The sequence below is a fragment of the Bos taurus genome, chromosome X (genome assembly GCF_002263795.3).
Source record: "Bos taurus isolate L1 Dominette 01449 registration number 42190680 breed Hereford chromosome X, ARS-UCD2.0, whole genome shotgun sequence".
Taxonomy (NCBI): Eukaryota; Metazoa; Chordata; class Mammalia; order Artiodactyla; family Bovidae; genus Bos; species Bos taurus.
The window spans coordinates 16,491,220-16,515,217 of NC_037357.1; the positions used below are offsets into that span (position 1 = coordinate 16,491,220).

A 23,998-nucleotide genomic window follows, 5' to 3' on the forward strand; every position below is an offset into this window, starting at 1 on the left:
ATAGGCTGAGTATAGTTAAACTCCTCAAATTCTGTAGCTTTCTTCCCTCTAATCCCATGATCTGGCATCTAAATTCTCTTTTGAAAAAGACAAGAACAAATCATCCCCATCCATAGTCATAACCACAAATAAAAAAAAAATACGTACATTGAATATAATTAGAAGACATTGTCTTCATAACTTTCAAAGCCAATACTTTAATGCTCGCCTTTAACCTATATCCCAGAAAGAAGGGATAGATAAAAAATAAAAAAGTATTATTTTTCTTTCCCACATACTTTTAAATGTGCAAGTATTTCGTTGAATAATTTTAAATTAAAACACTCACATACTTCATTTGCATATCATAAGGGATGGAATGTCCCCACCAAATTCATGTGTTGAAACTCTAATCCCACCGTGATGTTATTAGGAGGTGTGGCCTTTGGGAGGTGATCCATGGGAGCTCTCATGAATGGGACTAGTGCCCTTATAAGAAAAACCCAGAGAATTAGCTAGCTACTTCCTTTGATACGAGGACACAGCCAGAAGACAGACTTCTGAAACTGGGAAGAGAGCCCTCATCAGAACCCAACCATACTGGCCACCTGATCTCAGACTTTTGGCTTCCAGAACTGTAGAAAGTAAGTTTCCATTGTTGACAGGCCATCCAGTTTACGGTATTTTGGTATAGCAACCAGAGCTCACTAAAACACATAGCCAACTTGTCTTTCATGGATAACTTTGTTTTATTCAAACGAGAATACAGTCTGAACCCTCAGAGGGAAGTCCCCAAGGTTAAGGTCATTGGCACATGCTACATTCAAGTGGCTCATCTCATCTCCATATCTGGTGGCCAAGAGGAAAATAAGAAACTCCTTGGAAAAAGAGAATTCTCTCTGTGATGTCATGATGTCTAGTGGCTGCAAACTTTGAAATCATGAAATAACCCAGCATCTGTAATTTAAACTTTATTTTATATCTATTGTTAAATTACACAAAATCAGTAAATGGTTTGTAAAGCTACATCATTGGACAGATGTTTACAGTTGAAGTCATGGGATTTACATGATGATGACCAAAATGTATATTTATAACATCCCCTATATACAATAAATCAGTATAGACCGAGAAACTGCACTTAATCTCTGCAAACCATGCACACCACAGCAATAACACAAAATATTTTTTTCTGTAACAAGCTTTTCCACTGGCTCGGGCTTCATCCTTCTTTCCAACAGTACCTATCAGCTTTAAGAGCAAACATCATCCATTAAAACAAAATGAAACTGAAATACCACAGTGATCTACAGAATCATTAGTTTAAAAACACAAAGTACACAAAATAGTTTCACTCTAAAACAGTTTGACTTTAAGGTATTTTGGATTTTGAAAATTTTTTTCCTTTCAGTTTTCCAGTTCTCAGATTCCCAGGACTGCGATACTGTCAGGCAAAACAAAATTTAGATCTACTGATACAAGCGCAGAGTCAAAAACATTTTTTAACCCAAGTACTCAGCTTCTTGTCCAGTTTGTGGCCTTATTATTACAGATGAAACTAGATCATGCAAATGAGCAGATTGTACAAGATGTGACTTTATGGTCACATTTCTAAGCATGTCCCTCATGAAAACATAAAAGCCACTTGCAGTTGCCTTTCTGCTTTACAGCCAGAGGCTTAGTGTAAGTCCTTACGAAAGGATAGCACAACCCGTAATATGGAAGCTGCCCAGAATCAGGATGTTTGCTAGCACAGTGGGTTATATACTTCTTTTTGGCCCGTGCAATTCAAACTTGATACCCTGAAAGTATTTTTGCACAGACTTCCAATACCAAATCACTTTCTTCAACCCATATGCTTCTGATGTTTAACCTCACTGCAGAATACTTTTGCCTTTTCTTTTCTCAAAACTAAAGCTGGTACACGGCTCACCCAAAGTATCGAGGTAAAGCTTTTGGTGTTACTGAATAACATTGGCTATCCTAGTGCTTATTCCAACCTTGTTTTTCTCTAGTAATTGTCTACACTCTGTCAACATGAAAAAGAACTAATGGGCTAGAAAGAGACAGCCCAACTGGAAACATTACAATAAAAATGTACAAAAAGTAAATAACGATTCATTCACATTCAGGTTCAATTCTATCTGATCAAGAACAGAATACTAACTTCAGCAATATTTTAAGACACGCTATCCTGTTCAAGAGTTTCTTGATAAGGATCTCACTACACAAACATTGATAAGACAATTCTATAGAAAGAAAGTCCTGACTTTAATCCAGGATTATATATCACAATAAATTCAGCAACACACCATTTAGATGATGAAGAGAGATTCTAAAACGGGTTAGTTTGGAATGAGCACAACTCGGAGAAGCTTTAAAATGAATGAGAAGCAGCGCCAAAAAGATTCCAGAATTGTTGAAATTACAGTGCCCAGAAATCGTCTGGAAATTAGATCTTTACATTGGTACTCCATTTGGAAAAAGTGTTTGGTTTAGTATGAGATACACCCTGTTTAAAACCTTTAAATAGCAGAAGGTAGAAAAAGTTTAAAATTTTAAACATCTCAAATAACAAGATGAGTCCCTTTCTACTCAAAAGCCAATATTTTTACATAAAACTACTCATGTTTGGGAGAGAAGTTTTCCATTTTCTACTATTTGGTAAACTCTACCATCAGTTCTTATTTTATTTAAATAGATTCTTGGTTATAATCAGAAGAAAATGAAGTTTTGTGTTTAGTTTGTTTTATGTTATATTCATGCTTACCCCTGGAAAAAAATGTTTGCTTCCAAGATTGGGTTTCAACAGTGTGTCATGAATAATGTAAAGTCCATTTCTTAGGCATAAGTTAAATGGCCACATTTTATGTTTCCACTTTGTCCCTATGACTAATTTAAGAACTTCTTAAAATATCTAAACAGCAATTTCTGGTGAGTCTGGTTTGGCTTTTGGATTTTATAAATACTCCAACAAACCAAAAAAAAAAAAAAAAGGCAATTTAATTACATATTGAAATTTGTTTTACCCACGCACAGTAGAACACTGAATTGAAAGGCAACTGTAAAGGCGACATCTTAACTTTTTTGAACTTCCAAACTTTAGGAAGCAGAATGTGTTTGGACGCTCTCATGTTTGAGGATTTGCCCTATTTTGACTGGCGCTTTGGGAGAAGTGTGTGAAAGCTTTTGGGAGCCACTTAGCGCCATTTCTCTACGCTGCCTATATAGTCATGGGTGCCATTGCTGGTGTTGCCATCGCTCTGCTCTTGGCCTGAATTCTGCTTCTGGCTTTCCTGGTTCTCCTTTGGACTTGGATTCTGACCCGAGCTCTGAGTCAGATTCTGAATCAGATTCTGAAACAGATTCTGAGTCCCACTCTGACTAGCATTCAGGTTTGGGTTCTGACTCGGATTCTGACTCGGATTTGGGTTCTGGCCCTGACTCTGGGTCTGGTAATGGGTCTGAAGGAACCTTCCCTTCAGAAATTTGCGTTGTTCCTGACGCTTCCGTCTAGCTTCCTGATGCTCCTTCTGCCTCATAAACTGATACCTTTGCAAAAAGAGATCTTTTGCATAGCTGTACAATTCCATATCCAGAAAATTCAGTCCCTCAATACGTTTTTGGAGTTCGTCATTGATTTCTACGCTAGAGGCCCTAGTGGTGTTATACTGGGTAAAGGGAGAAATAAAGTTCATGTTGAAGGTTTTCTCAAACAGATACTGGGTCTTCCGCTGAAACTCAGTGAGGCCGAAGAATGCCATGTGCTTCAGATTCGATTTGGCACTTTCCAGGAGGACCTTGTTCCTCTGCTTTTCAGGCATGACTGACAGGTTGTAGCAGCCAACGAGTGTGAGGTCGGACAGCATGCGCACCTGGCGGTTGTTGGCTAGGTTGTAGGGACAGTCCATGAACTCTTTCAGGGGGCAGCCAGACCAGTCGTCTCCAGTGTAGCAGCTGGGCAGCTCTTCAGAAGTTGGGGGCCTGCCATCGCAGACGTGGAGGGACGCTTTCCATGTTGCCCCTCTCTGGACATGCCTCCACTCACTCAGGTACCGGGACACTGGGTCTCGGAGGATGGTGATATAGTGGAAGTTCCTGTGGACAAAGCACAAAGGCCAGTGGTCAGGGCTGTAGCTGACATAGGTGGAGTCAGGGAAGGGGCATGGCATATGTGATGTTCACTGGTCAGGAAGGGAGGCCCACTAGCCTGTCCAGAGAGCTCCTTTTTAAAGCATATACATCGGGTGGAAAGGCCACTCCCCCTTCCTCCTTCCCCCTCTGTTTCTCTCTCTCCAGCTACTGACGAAGTCCTCCCAATGACCTCATTTATTTCCTACTCCCCACTCCCAAACTCCCATTAACTGATCATGAAATGGAGACTCAATGGAAATGAATGATTTTACTGAAGTGATAACAGGTTGACAAGTACTCAAGTTCTAATCTTTCTCACTAAATACACAAAAGCATTCTTCTAATAGCTAGTCTAATCAGGATATCTTATTAACAAAACCTTGTTGAAAGAGTGTCTGATATGATGCTTTTGATTCTGGGTGCTGTCATAACATCATGGCTCCTACGTGATGGCAGTGGAATGTGAAGATACGCAGTGCAGACCGGAGCCTCCAGAAATAAACACTGTGGTTAGTTACTGACTGAAATAGACATGGTAGCTGCCAATGGCATATATATCAGTTACTACCTCGGTTTCAGCCTTCACTCAACGTGCTAATATTCCCAGCAGAGGCAAGTTAACTCTATCAGTTCCAAAATGCCCTTTTTCTTTACCCACTGAAAGGACACCCGGATGTCAGCATGTATGGAGGCTTTGTTATGTTACTGTCTTCACTTTAAAGCTGCAAACTGATAAGAGTTCTTTGCTCACATAGCAGACTAGTAAACATTTAAACCGCACACCCACACACACCCATACAGAGCAGGTGCATTCACACACACATGCATGCACAGCAGAAGCATTCTGGCTTATGATGTGATCAAGGGAAAAACAACTTTGCAGCTGTACTTTAATTAAGAAATGAGCTTCCATTCACGTTCAGTGGATGAAAGATGAGGTCATGGATGGGCCTATTGTGGAAGGAAGATGAAAATACTGAATATTAACATTAATTTCTTAAAGGAAACCTGGGGAATGGCTTGTAGCTTTTCTGAAGTTTATTCTTTCCCACCTGAGGGATGCTGCTTCTGCACCCAGGAGTGAGGAGCCAGATGGAACCAAGTCAAGCACCCGACTGGCTAGGTCTGCTGGCTGATGTCCTCTGAACAAACATTCCTCCCAAGTCTTGGGCTCTGAGCAATGCAGGCACCCTGGGATCTATCCTGGGTGCTTCTCTTCTCTTCATGGTGTTCCCTCTGCCTAGCGTAACCTTCCTTCTTTCACTGGAAAATTCTAGACATCCTGCAATTTCCAGTCCAAGTATGATCTCTCCTCCGAGATAATTTATCCCACGCCTGTTGCCAATCATCGTCTCTTCTTCAGTGACACTGGCACCGTTAACTTTGGCTAAAATATTTTTGATACTGAATCACAATTTTTTGTTTGTATTTCTGTTTAGGTTTTCTGCGACAAGAACTCTACATATTCTTCTTTAACTCTCATCTCATCCTTTTCAATGTTGTACCAGACACAAAGCAGAATCCCAGTAACTCCTTTAATTACTTCTTTAATGAACTATCCCGGGGAATAAGAAGGAGAGAGTTGGGAACTGGTAAGGTCATGCCTCATCATAGTAAAAACTCTGGAGAATCTAAGTGACTGGCAAAAACCATAAAAAATTTAAAATATCACCTTCTATGATATTGCGGAGTAAACAAGCATGGGATACAAGAGAAGCATCCTGGAGTGAGGCTGGAGGGGTGGCAAACCCACGTTGACCGGCCTCACTCTTTTGCCTGCCTGCAGCCACTCAGATTCATTTTTGTAAAGACCCACTGCTAACAACTAGCAGATTTTCTTCCTCAGTAGCCTTGACCAACAAAGGTGACTGCTGTTTCCATGGGGTCCGAACTTCTATTCCTTGCTTTGGTATTCATTCATTCACTCCTTTGGTACAGATTTATTAAGCCTTCATGCTAAGCCTGAGGCCACAGCTTTATGGCAATTAGTCTGATTATTTGGAAAAAAAAGAGATTTATGAAGACCACCGACACACTTGGATTAGTCTTTCAACCAGCTTTTCCAGGCATGCATTATAAATGGGTGTTTAAAAGCCCCATGATGGAGTCACCTTCATGCTCAGCTGACAGTCCTCCAGCGCACATTTGTTTTACTGATTTAAGCCAACAGTGACATCTTCTGGTAAATTCTAGAGTGCACCCCTTGTGCATGCCTGTGGCTCTGCTCCCTAAAAACTCTCCCTTGTCCTTCAGAACAGATAGATCATAACCACCAGGGTTAGTGTCTGAACCAGTGTTTTGTAAGCACTATCCCCACGTGGAGAGAGAGAGGAAGCAGACGAGGAATGCAAAGGTGGATATTGACAGAGCCTCTCATGGTACGGGTGTGTCCCTCCTCCAAGCTGAAGGTCTCTCCTAGTGCCTGTATGAAAGGAGGGCCGTCCAAGGTGGGCAGCCTCGGGGTCTCTGCACTGTGGGATTATCACAGCAGCAGAGAAATTGGAGGCGTCTACACGTGTGCATATCCACATGCTGGTAATGACAGCTACCATTCACTCAGATGCCAATAGCTCTGGAGAGTCAGGGATTGCCAGCAGCCCTCTTCTTCCAGGGAAAATAGGTCCAGGGTGCCAGACTGCCTCAATTAGAAACACCTGATGCTGCTCGGAAAATGATCCTTGGGTGAAAAGGAAGATCAGCTAAAGGTGGGTCTCCAGGAATGTCCAGTGGCCTCCAAATGGCATAGTGTGTTGGAGGTGGAAAGGCAGTTGCAGATAACACCTAGAAGGTTTCACAGGGCTAAGGATTGAGGATGCTCATTATTCTAAGTGAGGGGTTGTCAGGGAAATGTCAGAGAAGACCCCGCCACACCCAGAGCAACTGAGGGTGTGAAAGCCCAAGCCAATGGCACAGTGAGTGGAGAGGCAAAGGAGCACTGAAACATAGGTGGCACTCTTGCTGTGCTTGTTTGCTCAAGCATCTGTGTGACTGGCACTGGAAAAGGGCCTGATTATTGGTGTTTAGTTTCTAAGTCATGTCCGACTCTTTGCGACCCCATGGACGATGGCACGCTAGGCTTCCCTGTCCCTCACCATCTCCTGGAGCTTGCTCAAACTCATGTGCATTGAGTCGGTGATGCCATCCAACCATCTCGTCCTCTGTCTTCCCCTTCTACTCCTGCCTTCAATCTTTCCCAGCATCAGGGTCTTTTCTAATGAGTTAACTCTTTGCATCAACTCTTAAGACTTCATGCTAGGCCTGAGGCCACAGCTTCATGGCAGTTAGTCTGATTATTTGGAAAAAATTTATGAAGACACACTTGGATTAGTCTTTGTGGCCAAAGTATTGGAGCTTCAGCTTCAGCATCAGTCCTTCCAGTGAATATTCAGGGTTGATTCAGGAAGAGGCCCTGGAGATGCCCACAGATAAGTCACAGGGCCTGGAGCATCCCTAACTCATGCGCTATTAATGACTGGAGTGGGCACAAGGCACCATGAAAGCACCTTGCAGTGATTCCCAGCCAAGCCTAGTAATAGAAGGGTTTCTGTAACTTTATTTTGAAAAACAAGGAAGAATTAGATAAGGCAAGAAGAGTGAAATGGAGTATGACACAGAAAGGTCAGAATGAGCAAAGGCACAGAGGCATAAAACTAGCCTGCTGTGTACAGAGGAAGAGCACAGGAAACCTCTAACTGGGAGTTACTGGGAGTTACTGGCTAGTGGCAGGAATGGAGGATGGAGAAGTGGCCATGGACAGGGTCGTGAAAGGCCTCAGGTGCCACATTAAAGAATTGAGACTTCTGGGATTTCCTGGCAGTCCAGTGGTTAGGACTCAGCACTTTCACTGCCTAGGGCCCGGGTTCAGTTCCTGGTCAGGGGACTAAGATCCCTCAAGTTGTTAGGTTCAGCCAGAAAAAAGAAAAAAAAGGATTTAGATTTATGAAGACAACAGAGAGGCCTTTAGAGGGTTTTAGGCAGGGGAGTCATACGATGAAGCCTGTGTTTTAGAAAGATCACTGTGTATGGTGTGTGGTGGAACTGGGGAAGTGAGTTGATGTTACTGTAGAAAACAAGACAGAAGAAAAGAGGGCAGACTAGGGAGGCATTTGGAGGCGGGGTTGAAGTAACAAGACTTAGGGACAAAATGAATGTAGGGGAGAGGGAGGAGGAGGGGTAAGGAGGGCTCCCAGGTCTCTGACTGAATGGACAGATAGAGAGCCTCAAAGAGTGATCTGGGCTTAAGATGTGGAGTTGTCAGCAAAACATGATGGCTGCAGACCTTGAGGACTGACTTAGGGAGCATTTGTTAATTCCACGTGTGTGGCTTCAGGTATTGGAAGACAGCATTTCAGAAACCCCGTGGCTTCTCTTCTTTATGTTAAATATAGTTTCCAGCTATTCTCTCCACTGCTTCAGGTCCCCTCACTATGCTTTTGTTTGCCTCTGAACATATTCCAGTTATTTGGAATGTGCCCTCTAGGCAGAGTCTGACAAGGAACAAGTAGGGAGTCTATCACCACCCTCATTCTCGACACCGTTTCTCTTAATGTGGCCTCATATCACATCAGCCCTTTTGGCAGACTGCTGACCCACCGTCAACTACCTTCTTTCATTGTTTCACACGCAGGTCATTTGAAAACCCACTCTGCTTTGTCCTGAACAGATGCAGTTTGTCTGTGGCCCTGTTTAATTTCTTCTTGGTAGAGGCAGTCTAAGGCTGTCAAAACGCATCTGGATTTTGATTATATCCCCTGATATCTTCACCATATCTTCTTCTTGTCTTCTGGCAATGCCTGCATCCAGGCATTGATCAAAACAGAACAAGATGCAGGCGAGAGCAGGTCTCTGGTAGCTGCTGGAAATCTCCCCTTCAGGTTGATAAACCCAAAGGGTGCTGCTGAATGCTGTGATTTAATTTTAAACGAGTGAGCCAATCTCGGCCACAGAAAAATCACACTCAGCCTGTTTCAGTTAGTAGGGATTGGACAGAAATATCTTGTGACCAAACATGTCACTTGATTAGGATGACCAGGTGTCACATCTTTAGAGTCGTGACTCCCCCTCAGTTACCCATGTTGATTTAAAGACCCTTGTTTGGTGCCTCTATGCGACCATGGGGCCTCGACAGGCAGGACATAGTGAAACATTTGCCATCCTCTGCAAGTCCAGGCCAACTTTTGCTTGTCATTGGTAAATAAATGTGGAAACAACAGCAACCAAAGAAAGAGTGGCCCAGGAAAGAAATCCGGGGGCCACCCTTGACTCCTCTCTCTCGCTTACCTTCAATGTCTGAATTTTCCCCGAGTCCTGCTGATTCTAGTTCTTTTTTTTTTTTAAAACACTTTTATTAGAGTGTAGTTGCTTTACAATGTTGTGTTAGTTTCTGCTGTACAGTAAAGTGAATCAGCTATATGCATACACATATCCCCCCCCTTTTTTAAATTTCCTTCGCATTTAGGTTATCACAGAGCACTGAGTAGAGTTCCCTGTGCTATATAGTAGGTTCTTTTTAGTTATCTGTTTTTATACATGGTAGTATATATCTGCCAATCCCAACCTCCCAGTTCATCCCACCTGCCCTTCCCTGCTTGGTACCGATACATTTGTTCTCTACATCTGCGTCTCTATTTCTGCTTTGCAAATAACTTCATCTATGCCAGTTTCCTAGATTCCACATATATGGGTTAATATATGATATTTGTCTTTCGCTTTCTGAACTCAGTTCACCCTGTGTAACAGTCTCTAGTTCTTATTAGCTCCCAAATCCATCCTTTCTACCACTGCCTGGGGTCAGGCCCTCATCACTTTTCTACCTGATCACTGAATCAGTATCCTGGCCCACCTCCCTGTCCCCGGACTGACATCCATTCCACACTCTCCTATGACACACATCTGACCTACCACTCCCTAGTTAAGACCTCTTAATGGCTCCCTATCAGTTGTGACATGAAGTGCAAGCTCTCCACTGTGACCCACAGCCTTGTGGCTGGCACCTGACAACCACCTTTCTTTCTCTTCAGTCTGATCTCTATTAAGCTCCCTCGACACGAGTCTTTCTCAACCATGAGTAATTCGAACCCTCCCACTTCCATTTCCTGACCCTAAGACATTTGGAAATACCTGGAGACATTTCGGTTGTCACAACTGGGGAGCAGGTGTTACCGACATTTAGTGAGTTGAGTCTAGGAATGCTTCTAAGCATCCTACAATGCAGGCTAGTGACCAATTATCAGCAGTGCCAAGGCTGACAAACCCTGCTATATATTCTATGTTCCAAGTATGCAAAAGTAATTTTAATGTTCTACATTGGTTCCAGGCAAAGATCCTACAGGTCCTTTCCCTTTGTATATGGAGTGCCTACTGTTTGGAATGGCTCCAATCTGTCTTTTGTAGATCACCTGGAAACCTCCAAGACTAAACTCAAAGATTGCCTCCTCCATGAACCTTTCCTTGACCTTCCGGGGCAGAGTTACCTACCCTGGTATTCCTGTTTCAACTGTGCCGGTATTCTCCTATTGTAACATTCTGCACAATGGGCTATGATTGTCTAGTGATTTGTCTGCTTCCCCCATTAGACTATGAGCTCTGGAAGGGTAGGGACCATGTAGCATTTATTAACATAAGCCCCCGCCCTGGGCCTGGAATAATGTCTGACATAAAATAAGTGATTAGTAAAAGACTGTTAATTGGATGTCTGCAGCAGAAACAGCAGAGCTTACAGTGAGCTCACAAGAAATGCCTATCGTCGTCTTTGATACAGAAAAGCCACTAGATGTCAGTATTAAATAACAGATCTACCATTTTACACCTGTGTAGGAACATTTCGGAGAAGGCAATGGCACCCCACTCCAGTACTCCTGCCTGGAAAATCCCATGGACGGAGGAACCTGGTGGGCTGCAGTCCATGGGGTCGCGAAGAGTCGTACACGACTGAGCGACTTCACTTTCATTTTTCACTTTCATGCATTGGAGAGGGAAATGGCAACCCACTCCAGTGTTCTTGCCTGGAGAATCCCAGGGACAGGGGAGCCTGGTGGGCTGCCGTCTATGGGGTCACACAGAGTCAGACATGACTGAAGTGACTTAGCAGCAGCAGCAGGAACATTTTAAGGGGCTCTAGCTATGAAGGGTATCTAGTTACATTTAGCACTTGTCACTGACTTTCTGTGTAGTAGTCCAATTTTAAAGAAGGGTGGGAAGTTTAAGGATATTAAGAGTATGTAAATGGATACAGTGACAGACTATTTTTCAGTTCAGTTCAGTTCAGTCGCTCAGTCGTGTCCGACTCTTTGAGACACCATGAATTGCAGCACGCCAGGCCTCCCTGTCCATCATCATCTCCTGGAGTTCACTCAAACTCACGTCCATCGAGTCGGTGATGCCATCCAGCCATCTGTCGTCCCCTTCTCCTCCTGCCCCCAGTCCCTCCCAGCATCAGAGTCTTTTCCAATGAGTCAACTCTTCGCATGAGGTGGCCAAAGTACTGCAGTTTCAGCTTTAGCATCATTCCTTCCAAAGAACACCCAGGGCTGATCTCCTTTAGAATGGACTGGTTGGATCTCCTTGCAGTCCAAGGGACTCTCAAGAGTCTTCTCCAACACCACAGTTCAAAAGAATCAATTCTTCGGCGCTCAGCTTTCTTCACAGTCCAACTCGCACATCCATACATGACACTGGAAAAACCATAGCCTTGACTAGATGGACCTTTGTTGACAAAGTAATGTCTCTGCTTTTCAATATGCTGTCTAGGTTGGTCATAACTTTTCTTCCAAGGAGCAAGCGTCTTTTAATTTCATGGCTGCAGTCACCATCTGCAGTGATTTTGGAGGGGGGATCCCAAATCACTGCAGATGGTGACTGCAGCCATGAAATTAAAAGACGCTTGCTCCTTGGAAGAAAAGTTATGACCAACCTAGACAGCATATTGAAAAGCAGAGACATTACTTTGTCAACAAAGGTCCATCTAGTCAAGGCTATGGTTTTTCCAGTGGTCATGTATGGATGTGAGAGTTGGACTATGAAGAAAGCTGAGGACCGAAGAATTGATGCTTTTGAACTATGGTGTTGGAGAAGACTCTTGAGAATCCCTTGGACTGCAAGGAGATCCCACCAGTCCATCCTAAAGGAAATCAGTCCTGAATATTCATTGGAAAGACTGGTGCTGAAGCTGAAAGTCCAATACTTTGGCCACCTGATGTGAAGAATTGACTCATTGGAAAAGACTCTGATACTGGGAAAGATTGAAGGTGGGAGGGGAAGGGGACGACAGAGGAAGAGATGGATGGTATCACCGACTAAATGGACATGAGTTTGAGTAGACTCTGAGTTAGCGATGGACAGGGAGGCTTGGCATGCTGCAGTCTATGGGGTCACAAACAGTTGGGCACGACTAAGCGACTGAACTGAAATGGATAGAATGAGAACCATACAGTTTTCATGATCACTGAAACAGATTATCCTGAAATAAGTACCCAAGTTCTAAGTCACAGATTTTGAGATTTGGCAGAGCAAGAAGAAACTTTTGAGATGGCAAATCATCTAAATCAATGTCTTCACTTTAGACGTAAAGAATTCAAGGCCTTGGCAGCAAAGATTTGCCCACAAGTCACAAATGGCCAGTGGTTCTTGGGAATCAATCTAACTGCAAGGAATATTCCTGGGCTGAAGGCATATATTTTTAGTAGTTCCTGTCTTTGTGTCTATTGATTACCTAGGATGGTATAATAAACCATGCCCAGAACAGACCAGTAATCCTTAAAAAGGGGAGGCTTTTGGCTGCAAAGAGAGGGCATTTCCTTATGCCAACTAGTTGCACAGCGAGGAGCTGGGGGCATTGGTGTCTGGAACTTAAACCTGTGGTTCAGATAGTAAAGAATCTGCCTGCAATGCAGGAGGCCCAGGTTCGATCCCTGGGTCAGGAATATCCCCTGGAGGATGGCATGGCAACCCACTCTGATATTCTTGCTTGGAGAATCCCATGGACAGAGGAGCCTGGTGGGGTACAGTCCAGGGGGTTGCAAAAAGTTGGACACGACTGAGGACTAACACTTTCACTTTCACACTTACACATTAACTTACACATCAGCTCCCAACAATACTGTGAGTCAGATATAGTTATTCCCATTCTGAAGATGAAGAAGCTGAGACTAACAGAGAATGTGATTTGACCCAGTGCCTTGCCACAAGTTAAGATGCTGTTCTTGTTTAGCCGCTGAGTCATGTCCGACTCTTTGCGACCCCATGGACGGCAACACACCAGGCTTCCCTGTCCTTCACTATCTCCTGGAGTTTGCTCAAACTCATGTCCATTGAGTGAATGATGACATCCAACCATCTCATCTTCTGTCACCTCCTTCTTCTGCCCTCAATCTTTCCCAGCATCAAGGTCTTTTCTAATGAGTCAGCTCTTCGCATCAGGTGGCCAAAGTATTGAAGCTTCAGCTTCAGCATCAATCAAATAGGATTGCTCAGGTATGAACCAGTTTCTTTTTGACTGTAGAACATATATTCTCCCCATCCTACTACTGGGACACAAACCCAGGGCTTCTATGAACAAGCTAAGGATGTGGTTCTCACATCATGGCCCGGAATTAGCAGCGTCAGCATAACTTCATAAATTATCAGAAATGCACATTCTTGGGTCAAACCACTGAAGCAGAAACACAAGGGCTGGAGCCCGGCAATCTGTTTTAACAAGCTCTCTGGGAAATTCCCTGCTAGCTCCCTGGGCTTTCCTGATAGCTCAGTTGGTAAAGAATCCACCTGCAATGCAGGAGACCCTGGTTTGATTCCCTGGGTTGGGAAGATCCACTGGAAAAGTGATAGTCTACCCACTCCAGTGTTCTTGGGCTTCTCTTGTGGCTCAGCTGGTAAAGAATCCGCCTGCAGTGCAGGAGACCTGGGTTCGATCCCTGGGTCAGGAAGATCCCTGGAGGAGGGAAAGGCTACCCACTCCAGTATTTTGTCCTGGAGAATTCCACGACAAAAAAGTATAGTCCATGAGGTCTCAAAGAGTCGGACACTGTGGGAAATTCTGATGCACGTGTGTGCTTGAGAACCACTGTCCTAGGCATGTGGCTTCAGACATCAAAAGTCCCTCAGAGATCCCAGGGGTCCCCAGAGTGTGGACAAGTGACCCCAAGAGACAAAAGCATGCCAAAACAAGCCTAAGGAAGCCCACTGCTGTCCAGGGAAAGCCCAGAGAACTTGGCCTGAGCAAATTTATGAAGATTATGCTGTAAACGTTTAAATTTCCTTTAAGGCCACTGGTTCACAAAAAGCCACAATAAGTTTCTTCTTGCATCACTCAAAGGGGAAATAAATATAAAAGCCATTTTTTTTTAATGGAAGGAGACCACTAAAATTGTACAAGTTAAGGTCATAGGAGCGATCAATAAAAAGTTAATTTAAGAAAGGAAACAAATTCTTAGCCCAAATCAATAGGACTGAACATTTTGTTACACCTGTAGCTTAGTTCTGTATTTTAAAGTTCAGCTTTTGCACATCTTGTTCATGGAGTAAGGATTAGTGGTACAGAAATAAGAACTGTGGTTGGTGGTCCTAAGTAGACTTCAGAGTGGGGCTCTGCGTGACATTGAGTCATTAATGCGGAAGGTCTGGTCTCCTTCCTTGGTTGATGATGTTGAAACCAACTGCACGGAACCTCCCATTGCATGTAAATGACTAGGTCAAGACAAGGAGGATGGCTTACAGATCAAACAACTTTAATATGTGAGCGTAGATGAAACACAAGTATAGTTAATTGATTCAAAGGCAATCCCCTCCGATGGGACCGGATCCCCCAAGCCCTAGGATTGCCATTTTAACTGCTTTTCTTGAGTGACTCATATACCAGCAGTCCCCAAAGAGGAGTTCCTTAAAGGCTATGAGCAGCCGTGGCAGCAGACTCATGTAAGAAGTGTGGGACTTGAAGACAGGACAACTTTGAAGTGGGTGGATGCTCATTTAGATGTGTTGTCTTTGGTGCATTTGTCAAACCATTCTTGTGGCTTAGCAGTCATGTTTGGTCTAGTGAGAAATGTGAGCCTTTATAGTCACATAAAGTGGATTACTTCCAATCACTTGATTGTCTTCACTACACTGGATGCTGAATGTCTCTCCTTTTCCCCCTTTAAGCTGATGCTGTGACCAATTGATGCTGGGCAATGCAAGAGAGGTGGAAAACAGGACCCATCCTTGGGAGCCCACTGATCTATAAGACAGCCAAGACTTTCACTGGCTCCTTGAATGGCTTGACTTAAGAGTACTTAGCAGTACACAAGCACTCCAGGAAAAGTATCTCTGGGACACAAAGCTAATTTAGAATAGGCTGAAGGTCTCACACCCCTCCAAATAAGCCATCCAGTTCTCCTGGCCAGGGGTTTTCTGCTGTTCTTCACACCTCACCCGAAGGAAGGAGCAGTTGTGTGTGCGTAAAGTAATACCTTGATCAATGCCTTAATTAACTGATGCCCCCCCACCCCTGGTTAACCAAAAGTTAGCCTGTGCGTACTGTGGGGAAACATTCAACAAGGCACAAATAGATTTTTCTTAAAAAGAAAGATGATTTGCAATGCCATTATTCTTTCCTGCCTTTTACAAGGCAGGAAAATGATGGTTTCTTATTTGGTGAAAGGGAAGGAGATTTCTAATGTCTGTAAATTTGAACCCAACGTGGAACTCTTCACAGTACTTCACACAGAACTCATCACCACAGTCCTGGTGATGTTTACTTCTTTTTAAAGGAAATCTAGTTCCTCTCCTTCCCAAAGCCCAGTAGGCTCCAAAGTACATAAATCTAAGGACTTTTGTAAACAGTGAGAAGGCTGAGATTTTTAACAAGATGTGAAATTCCAAGCTTTATGACCCGTAGTTACCTGCCTTCACCAACTCAACTGCTTGGCAGCATGAAAAGTTTTGCTGCTTACCCTGCCCTCTGAATTTTCTGTGTGTTCTAAAATTACTCCGTGAGTCTCGGATCATCAGTACTCAGTGTGGTTCTGAGGTGGAAAGAACTTTTAGAGAAAACCCCTTCCAGTGTGGAGATGAGGGGCCTCTTGAAGGGCATGATCCATCCATGTCCCATAGAGACTAGTTCTGCCACTGATTAATCAACTCATGCTTCCTGCCTTCCCTTCCAGGGACTCCTCCCTCTCCACATGGTACTTCTCAGCTTCTGGAGTATTTCTATGTGGCATCTTCTGGCAAATTGTCATCCCTCAAGGGGTGGCATCTGAGGCAGCCAGAGAGAGGAGTTGGTTTTCTTCCTTTCTCCAAAGAGAGCAGGCAGAGGCGAAAAGGGGTAAACTTCACCCAGGGGACAGACAGAAGGAAGCCAGAGGAAATGTCTAATTGCTGCCACTGGGACCACCATGGTTAAGGTCTTGCTCTCTGGATAAGCATCCTTGGTATCTCTTGTCGTGGGTCTCAATGAAGATAACATGACTGTTATATATAAAGTTCTTGGAACTGAGCTTGGAACCCAGCAGTTAACAAATGTTAGTTCCTATTATTGTTACTGTTTTTGCTCTACAGACATGGGTATTCAGCCAAAAGATGTTATTCAACCTTCCTAAAAATCACAAAGCTAGCTAATGACTGTCTGTCGGGTCTGTGTGATTCCTAAGCTCAAATGCTTGCCCGCTGCCCTGGCTGATGGTGCCCCATTTGGTCTTTGGCCAAGCATGTCTGAGCCTGCAGCTGTGTGTTCTCACTGAGTCATCCACCCCTACTTAGACCTGAGCACAGCCTGAGGAGCTACAGGCCAAGGGCACAAGGGCCCTGGCCAGAGTAGGAAGTCTCAGGAAGAGGAGGGAGTTGGATATGCCAGGATGTGAAAGGAAGGACTGCTTCTAAGGTTTTTGTGGGCCCCCAATAGAGCCTTAGGGAGGGGAGCTGAGCATGGCAGAGGTGGGGGCCAAGGGTGGGGTGTAGCGGACCACCATTCTCGCCCCCACGTCCCATTACACAGATAAGGAAACCAGAGAGGTGGCTCCCTTGCCTTCTCCAGATTGTGGGAAATCTGGAGGCCCACGGGATCCTTTCTTCAGGGACTCCCCCAAAGACATGGAACCAAGTAACAGGCCTTCTGCAGATGGCGGGCAGTCAATAAAGAGCATTTAAGGTTCTTTTCAGCAGGCTGCAGACAGCTGCACTGGTTCAGCTGGGCCGCTGGCCATGTGCTGTCTAGGAGGCAGGCACCTTGGGTGCGCGTGGGGGAAATTGTTAGAGGAAAACTAGTCTAGATAAATGTCTGCGCTCAGCATTGTGGTATTTTCCAGAACAGCACAAGGGAAAAGTTTTCCCCTCTATGAAGGCTGCCCCTTCTTGAGTCCTGGGTTGATTTTAATGAGCTCTAATATTGTTGTTAGGTGCTGAGAGAGACAAAGTGCAAACCCTGGCTTTTGTGGCGGAAACAGACCTCGTTTACCATTTAAACTGTGAAGAATGGGAGCCATTCAGAATTTCCAGGGTTGGCTGAGTTGTGCCTCCATTCCCCCGGGGAGCATTTTTTTTTTTTTTTCCTGCAGGTATTCAGGTTGCAAAAGTCACAATTACTGGATAACATGCCTGGGCTGTATGTGTGTGGAAATGAGCATCGTGTATAGCACCGGGCACAGCCTGGTTTCCCCACAATGATAACATGGAAAATGGAAAAATAACTCGCTAATCCCCCACTCTGTTCATTTCCAAGGCAAGCCATTCAATATCACGGTAATCTAAGTCTATGCTCCAACCAGTAACGCTGAAGAAGCTAAAGTTGAATGGTTCTATGAAGACCTACAAGACCTTTTAGAACTAATACCCAAAAAAGATGTCCTTTTCATTATAGGGGACTGGAATGCCAAAGTAGGAAGTCAAGAAACACCCGGAGTAACAGGCATATTTGGCCTTGGAATACAGAATGAAGCAGGGCAAAGGCTAATAGAGTTCTGCCAAGAGAACGCACTGGTCATAGTAAACACCCTCTTCCAACAACACAAGAGAAGACTCTACACATGGACATCGCCAGATGGTCAACACTGAAATCTGATTGATTATATTCTTTGCAGCCAAAGATGGAGAAACTCTATACAGTCAGCAAAAACAAGACCAGGAGCTGACTGTGGCTCAGATCATGAACTCCTTATTGCCAAATTCAGACTTAAATTGAAGAAAGTAGGGAAAACCACTAGACCATTCAGGTATGACCTAAATCAAATCCCTTATGATTATACAGTGGAAGTGAGAAATAGATTTAAAGGACTAGATCTGATAGAGTGCCTGATGAGCTATGGATGGAGGTTCATGACACTGTATAGGAGACAGGGATCAAGACCATCCCCATGGAAAAGAAATGCAAAAAGGCAAAATGGCTGTCTGGGGAGGCCTTACAAATAGCTGTGAAAAGAAGAGAAGTGAAAAGCAAAGGAGAAAAGGAAAGATATAAATATCTGAATGCAGAGTTCCAAAGAATAGCAAGGAGAGATAAGAAAGCCTTCCTCAGCACTTAATGCAAAGAAATAGAGGAAAACAATAGAATGGGTAAGACTAGAGATCTCTTCAAGAAAATTAGAGATACCAAGGGAATATTTCATGCAAAGATGGGCTCGATAAAGGACAGAAATGGTAGGGACCTAACAGAAGCAGAAGATATTAAGAAGAGGTGGCAAGAGTATACAGAAGAACTGTACAAAAAACATCTTCATGACCCAGATAATCACGATGGTGTGATCACTGACCTAGAGCCAGACATCCTGAAATGTGAAGTCAAATGGGCCTTAAGAAGCATCGCTACGAACAAAGCTAGTGGAGGTGATGGAATTCCAGTTGAGCTATTTCAAATCCTAAAAGATGATGCTGTGAAAGTGCTGCACTCAATATGTCAGCAAATTTGGAAAACTCAGCAGTGGCCACAGGACTGGAAAAGGTCAGTTTTCATTCCAATCCCAAAGAAAGGCAATGCCAAAGAATGCTCAAACTACCACACAATTGCACTCATCTCACACGCTAGTAAAGTAATGCTCAAAATTTCCCAAGCCAGGCTTCAGCAATACATGAACTGTGAACTTCCCGATGTTCAAGCTGGCTTTAGAAAAGGCAGAGGAACCAGAGATCAAATTGCCAACATCCTCTGGATCATGGAAAAAGCAAGAGAGTTCCAGAAAAAACATCTATGTCTGCTTTTTGACTATGCCAAAGCCTTTGACTGTGTGGATCACAATAAATTGTGGAAAATTCTTAAAGAGATGGGAATACCAGACCACCTGACCTGCCTCTTAAGAAACCTGTATGCAGGTCAGAAAGTAACAGTTAGAATTGGACAAGGAACAACAGACTGGTTCCAAATTGGAAAAGGAGTACATCAAACCTGTATATTGTCACCCTGCTTATTTAACTTCTATGCAGAGTACATCATGAGAAATGCTGGGCTGGAAGAAGCACAAGCTGGAATCAAGATTGCCAGGAGAAATATCAATAGCCTCAGATATGCAGATGACACCACCCTTATGGCAGAAAGGGAAGAAGTAAAGAGCCTCTTGATGAAAGTGAAAGAGGAGAGTGAAAATGTTGGCTTTAAGCTCAACATTCAGAAAACTAAGATCATGGCATCTGGTTCCATCACTTCATGGCAAATGGATGGGTAAATAGTGTCAGACTTTATTTTTCTGGGCTCCAAAATCACTGCAGATGGTGATTGCAGCCATGAAATTAAAAGACACTTACTCCTGGGAAGGACAGTTATGACCAACCTAGATAGCATATTAAAAAGCAGAGACATTACTTTGTCAACAAAGGTCTGTCTAGTCAAGGCTATGGTTTTTCTAGTAGTCATGTATGGACGTGAGAGTTGGACTACAAAGAAAGCCGAGTGCCGGAGAATTGATGCTTTTGAACTGTGGTGTTGGAGAAGACTCCTGAGAGTCCCTTGGACTGCAAGGAGATCCAGCCAGTCCATCCTAAAGGAGATCAGTCCTGGGTGTTCATTGGAAGGACTGATGTTGAAGCTGAAACTCCAGTACTTTGGCCACCTGATGCGAAGGGCTGACTCATTTGAAAAGACCCTGATGCTGGGAAAAATTGAGGGCAGGAGGAGAAGGGGACAACAGAGGAAGAGACGGTTGGATGGCATCACCAACTCAATGGACATGGTTTGCGTGAACTCCGGGAGTTGGTGATGGACAGGGAGGCCTGCCATGCTGTGGTTCATAGGGTCACAAAGAGTCGGACATGACTGAGCGACTGAACTGAACTGAATCCCCCACCAACCTCTCTAACTCAGGAAAGAATCCCATGGCATGCTGGAGTGAGTACAAGAAGGGGAACCAGAGACACAAAGATCGTGCTGGAACAGAAAGACTGATTTTGAACGTTCTGGAGTGTTAAAAGCTCACAAGAGCTCCAGAGGTACTACGCATCAAAGGGTCATTTTTCATGGTATAGATAAGAGACTCTGGACCATTGCATTTCCTCTCTAAGGCAAAAAGGGAGTGGTGTAGTGCTGGGGAGCCAGGGGCCAAGCGCTCCTCCAAGTTACAACTGAGTATCACCCTGGGATGAGCTGAGTCCTTGAGAAAAGATATTTTTTTGTACTTATCCAACATGTGCCTGAGTGGTAAAACTTACAGTGTGTGAAATCAGACAATGATAATGTTGTGAAATAGAATTCCTGGTTCCATTTTGGTTGGTGAAAGGACAAGTATCCTACAATCTTTGACAACATAGAAGCTCTCATTTATTTATTTATTTTTGGCCTTGCAACGCAGCTTGCAGGATCTTAGTTCTCTGACCAGGGATTGAACCTGGGCCATGGCAGTGAAAGTCCAGAGTCCTAACCACTGGACTGCCACGGAATTTCCTAGAAACTCTTTTAAATGGCACTTTCCAAGCACCATTCAGGGCCAGCTGGGACCTTAGTCTTTTGAGAAGAGGTAGGGCTATCTTCTCACAGAGCAGGGAGCCTGGGTAGTGCTCTGTAGCCCCCTCCACACATATTCTCCAGATGGCTGAAAACCACATTCCACGTGTGTAAACCCACCTGCCTGCTGAAAGCAAAGCCCTTGTGACAGGGGCTGATGGGAGTACCCACAGATGAAGGCAACAGATCCATATTTTGCAGAGTAGCAGGGCAGGCCGGCCCCTCAGAGGTCATCTGGTCCAATCACTTTACCAACAAGAACACCAAAGACCAGAGATGAATGACAGGGACTTGCCCCAGGTCACATGAGTCGTCTGTGGCAGAGCTCTGACCCGAAACCAACTCTCTGACTCCTTCCTCAAGTTTCAGAATATCATACTCAAGGTGACTGACAAAAAGGAACCAGCTTCAGGAAAAGGCTGCCCCTCTGTTTGGTAGAAGCTCATTTATCCTCCACCGCAAGATTTGAAAGACATAAAGAAGGGCTAAAAGTCAATGCTCAGACTAAGAAAGATGTCTGACTCTGATTTTCCAACTGAAGGCAAATGCTTGCGGGAGCAACACCCTCAGAATCTATCTTCCATTAATCATACGCTAGAAAGACATGTCAGTGGGGAGTCAGATTCATTTACATTCTGCAGGAGCTGCTGACAGAGCTTCCCCCTTCCCGCCCCTCTGGGCTTGGCTTTTCTCCCTGGAATTGAGGTTAATTCTCAGAGATAGTGACCCACAGTAAGTTGGACTGAAGTCCCCAGATGATTACTCTAAATGACATCTCCCTTCCCACAATACTTTTTCAGAAAGGTCATCTGAAAAAAGTCTATTGATACCCTGGGAGAAGGAAGGATAAAGGGAAAGAGGGAGGAAGAGAAGGAGGGAGGGAAGAAGGGAAGGCTGGTCAGTAACAGTCAGAAGTTTCATATGAAATGATGGAAGACTCACTGCTCTTATATCATTCATTCCTCACACAGGACAAAGTACAGAACTACCATTTTACAGATGAAGTTTGAAATTCAAACAAAAGAAGTGACTTACCCAAGGATACACAACCCATCAGCAGTGGGTGTAGAACCCAAGTACCCTAACTCCCAATTATCTGTTTTCCCCACCATTCTCTATTGCATAATAAGCCCCTAATGGATGTCTGGGCAGTCTATTTCTCTTGTTTTGTGTTTCCAACCAGGCTGCACATTCCTTAAATGTTAAGACCACTTGGGGGAATTCCCTGGTGGTCCAGTGGTTAGGACTTGGTGCTTTCACTGCTGTGGCTGGGGAATTAAGATCCTGCAAACTAAGCAGTGTGGCAAAAACCAACAAACAAAAAACCTGGTAATAAAATAGTATGTACAGTATTATTTAAGATTTAAAAAAAAAGACTACGTGGCATTTCTGTTGTCTGTCAGCACTGGGCCCAGCATCTTATGGGATACAGATTGGTGGATCACTTGATGGAACATCTCCCATCAAGCTTTGGAATTGGCCTCGATATTCCTTTTTGCCTTCTTCCACCTCTCTGTGTATCAGCTCCTTCTCTCAGATCATTCACCACTAAACAATTCTTCCACCTCTCTGTGTATCAGCTCCTTCTCTCAGATCATTCACCACTAAACAAAGTCCAAGTGCATTATTCCTCAAGCCACATAGGCCTCTTATTCCAAACACTAACCTGCCTCTGGCTTGCTGCCACTCCTCAGGCCCCATGTTGGCATTCCCTAGCCAGGAGAGACTATTGCACACGCAATACCAGCTGAAAGAATGAAGAAGGCCTCTTCCTCTCAAACATTACTGCACTAAGGCCCGAAATCCCACCCTTAGCTAAAATTTACTTTGTTCTTCATGGTGGCTAGAAGCTGCTGCCCTCCAGTCTTCATCATCCCCATCCCTCTTCCTCTCACCTTTTCCTGCTGGACTCTCCTGGCTTAGGCTGCTGGAAACCTTAGATCTGGAAAGAAAGTGCTAAGAGAAACTCCATTCATCAAGGTGTCATGTACTTGGCACCACCAGAAGGATTTCCATTCTGGAGGGGGCATTCCCCGAGTAGTCATGCTGTACCCTCTTCACTTCTGGCAGCAGCAGCTGGTAGAGTATGGAATCACATCCTGTAGGTAACTGGCTACTACATGCCGGTGAAAGGCTGCTTCAATAGTCCCGATCAGGATGCCTGATCTCTTCTGCTCAAAGAAAGCACAGGAATTTAAAATGAGGCCATTTGGTGACGGTTTTGATCAGATAGCTTTTCCTTTCCAGAATCATGAATCAGTCATGAACACACCAAGTTAAAACAAGATTTGATTTCCCTGGGGCTATTTCTGAAGTCCTCTTGTTTCCCTGCTCTACCTCCTTCCCACTGAACACTCAGGAGTCAAGGTGTTACTAGATAGAAATGCACGGCAACCTTCACCTTCTATTTCTCAGGTCATTTTCAAGGATTAAAGAGCTATTATTCCAAACATTTTTGAAGGCATAACACTCTTTGTCCTTTTCTTCTGAAAAGTTCTCTATGCCTATATATATATATATATATATATATATATATGTATATTTTTAGCAAAGCACATTTTCTTTCTTTCTCATTAGATCTTTACAATACACCTGTGAAATAGATAAGGCCAGTCCGTTTCACAGAGGCAGGTATTAGTGCACAGAGGTGAAAGGTCACACGGCTAGTAAGGGATCAAGTTACCTATGTCTGAAACCCATGTCTAGACATCCAGACTAATGTTGCCACCCCATGCCACTGTGCTCATTTATTTGAGAATGAAAGGAATTTTCCAGGAAGCAGTACAGACCTTTTTGCAACACCCTAATAGGATGTGCAACCAGGGCCAGCCTCATGGGGTGGTAGAATTTTCAGGGCTGCTGGAAAGCACAGCTGCCTCTCCTACAGTTGGCCAGGAAGCCACAATGTTAGGTTTATTCCTTTCATTTAAGGATCAGCCGTGTGTGTGTGTGTGTGTGTGTGTGTGTGGTGGTGGGGCGGGGGGTGAA

At 44.1% G+C, this 23,998-nt stretch overlaps 1 protein-coding gene across 3 annotated transcripts in view; it reads right to left on the reverse strand.

The window, feature by feature from the left end:
- Positions 1-704: 704 nt before the first annotated feature.
- Positions 705-23,998, reverse strand: part of HS6ST2 (heparan sulfate 6-O-sulfotransferase 2) — a 334,650-nt gene continuing 311,356 nt past the window's right edge. For 2 of the 3 annotated variants that reach the window (XM_024988000.2, XM_059883411.1), the window contains one exon: positions 705-4,077. In XM_024988000.2, coding sequence (XP_024843768.1) covers positions 3,180-4,077 — 898 coding nt within the window. In that variant the 3' untranslated portion in view covers positions 705-3,179. The remainder of the gene's footprint in view (positions 4,078-23,998) is intronic. The other variant, NM_001206635.1, reaches the window with a different exon arrangement.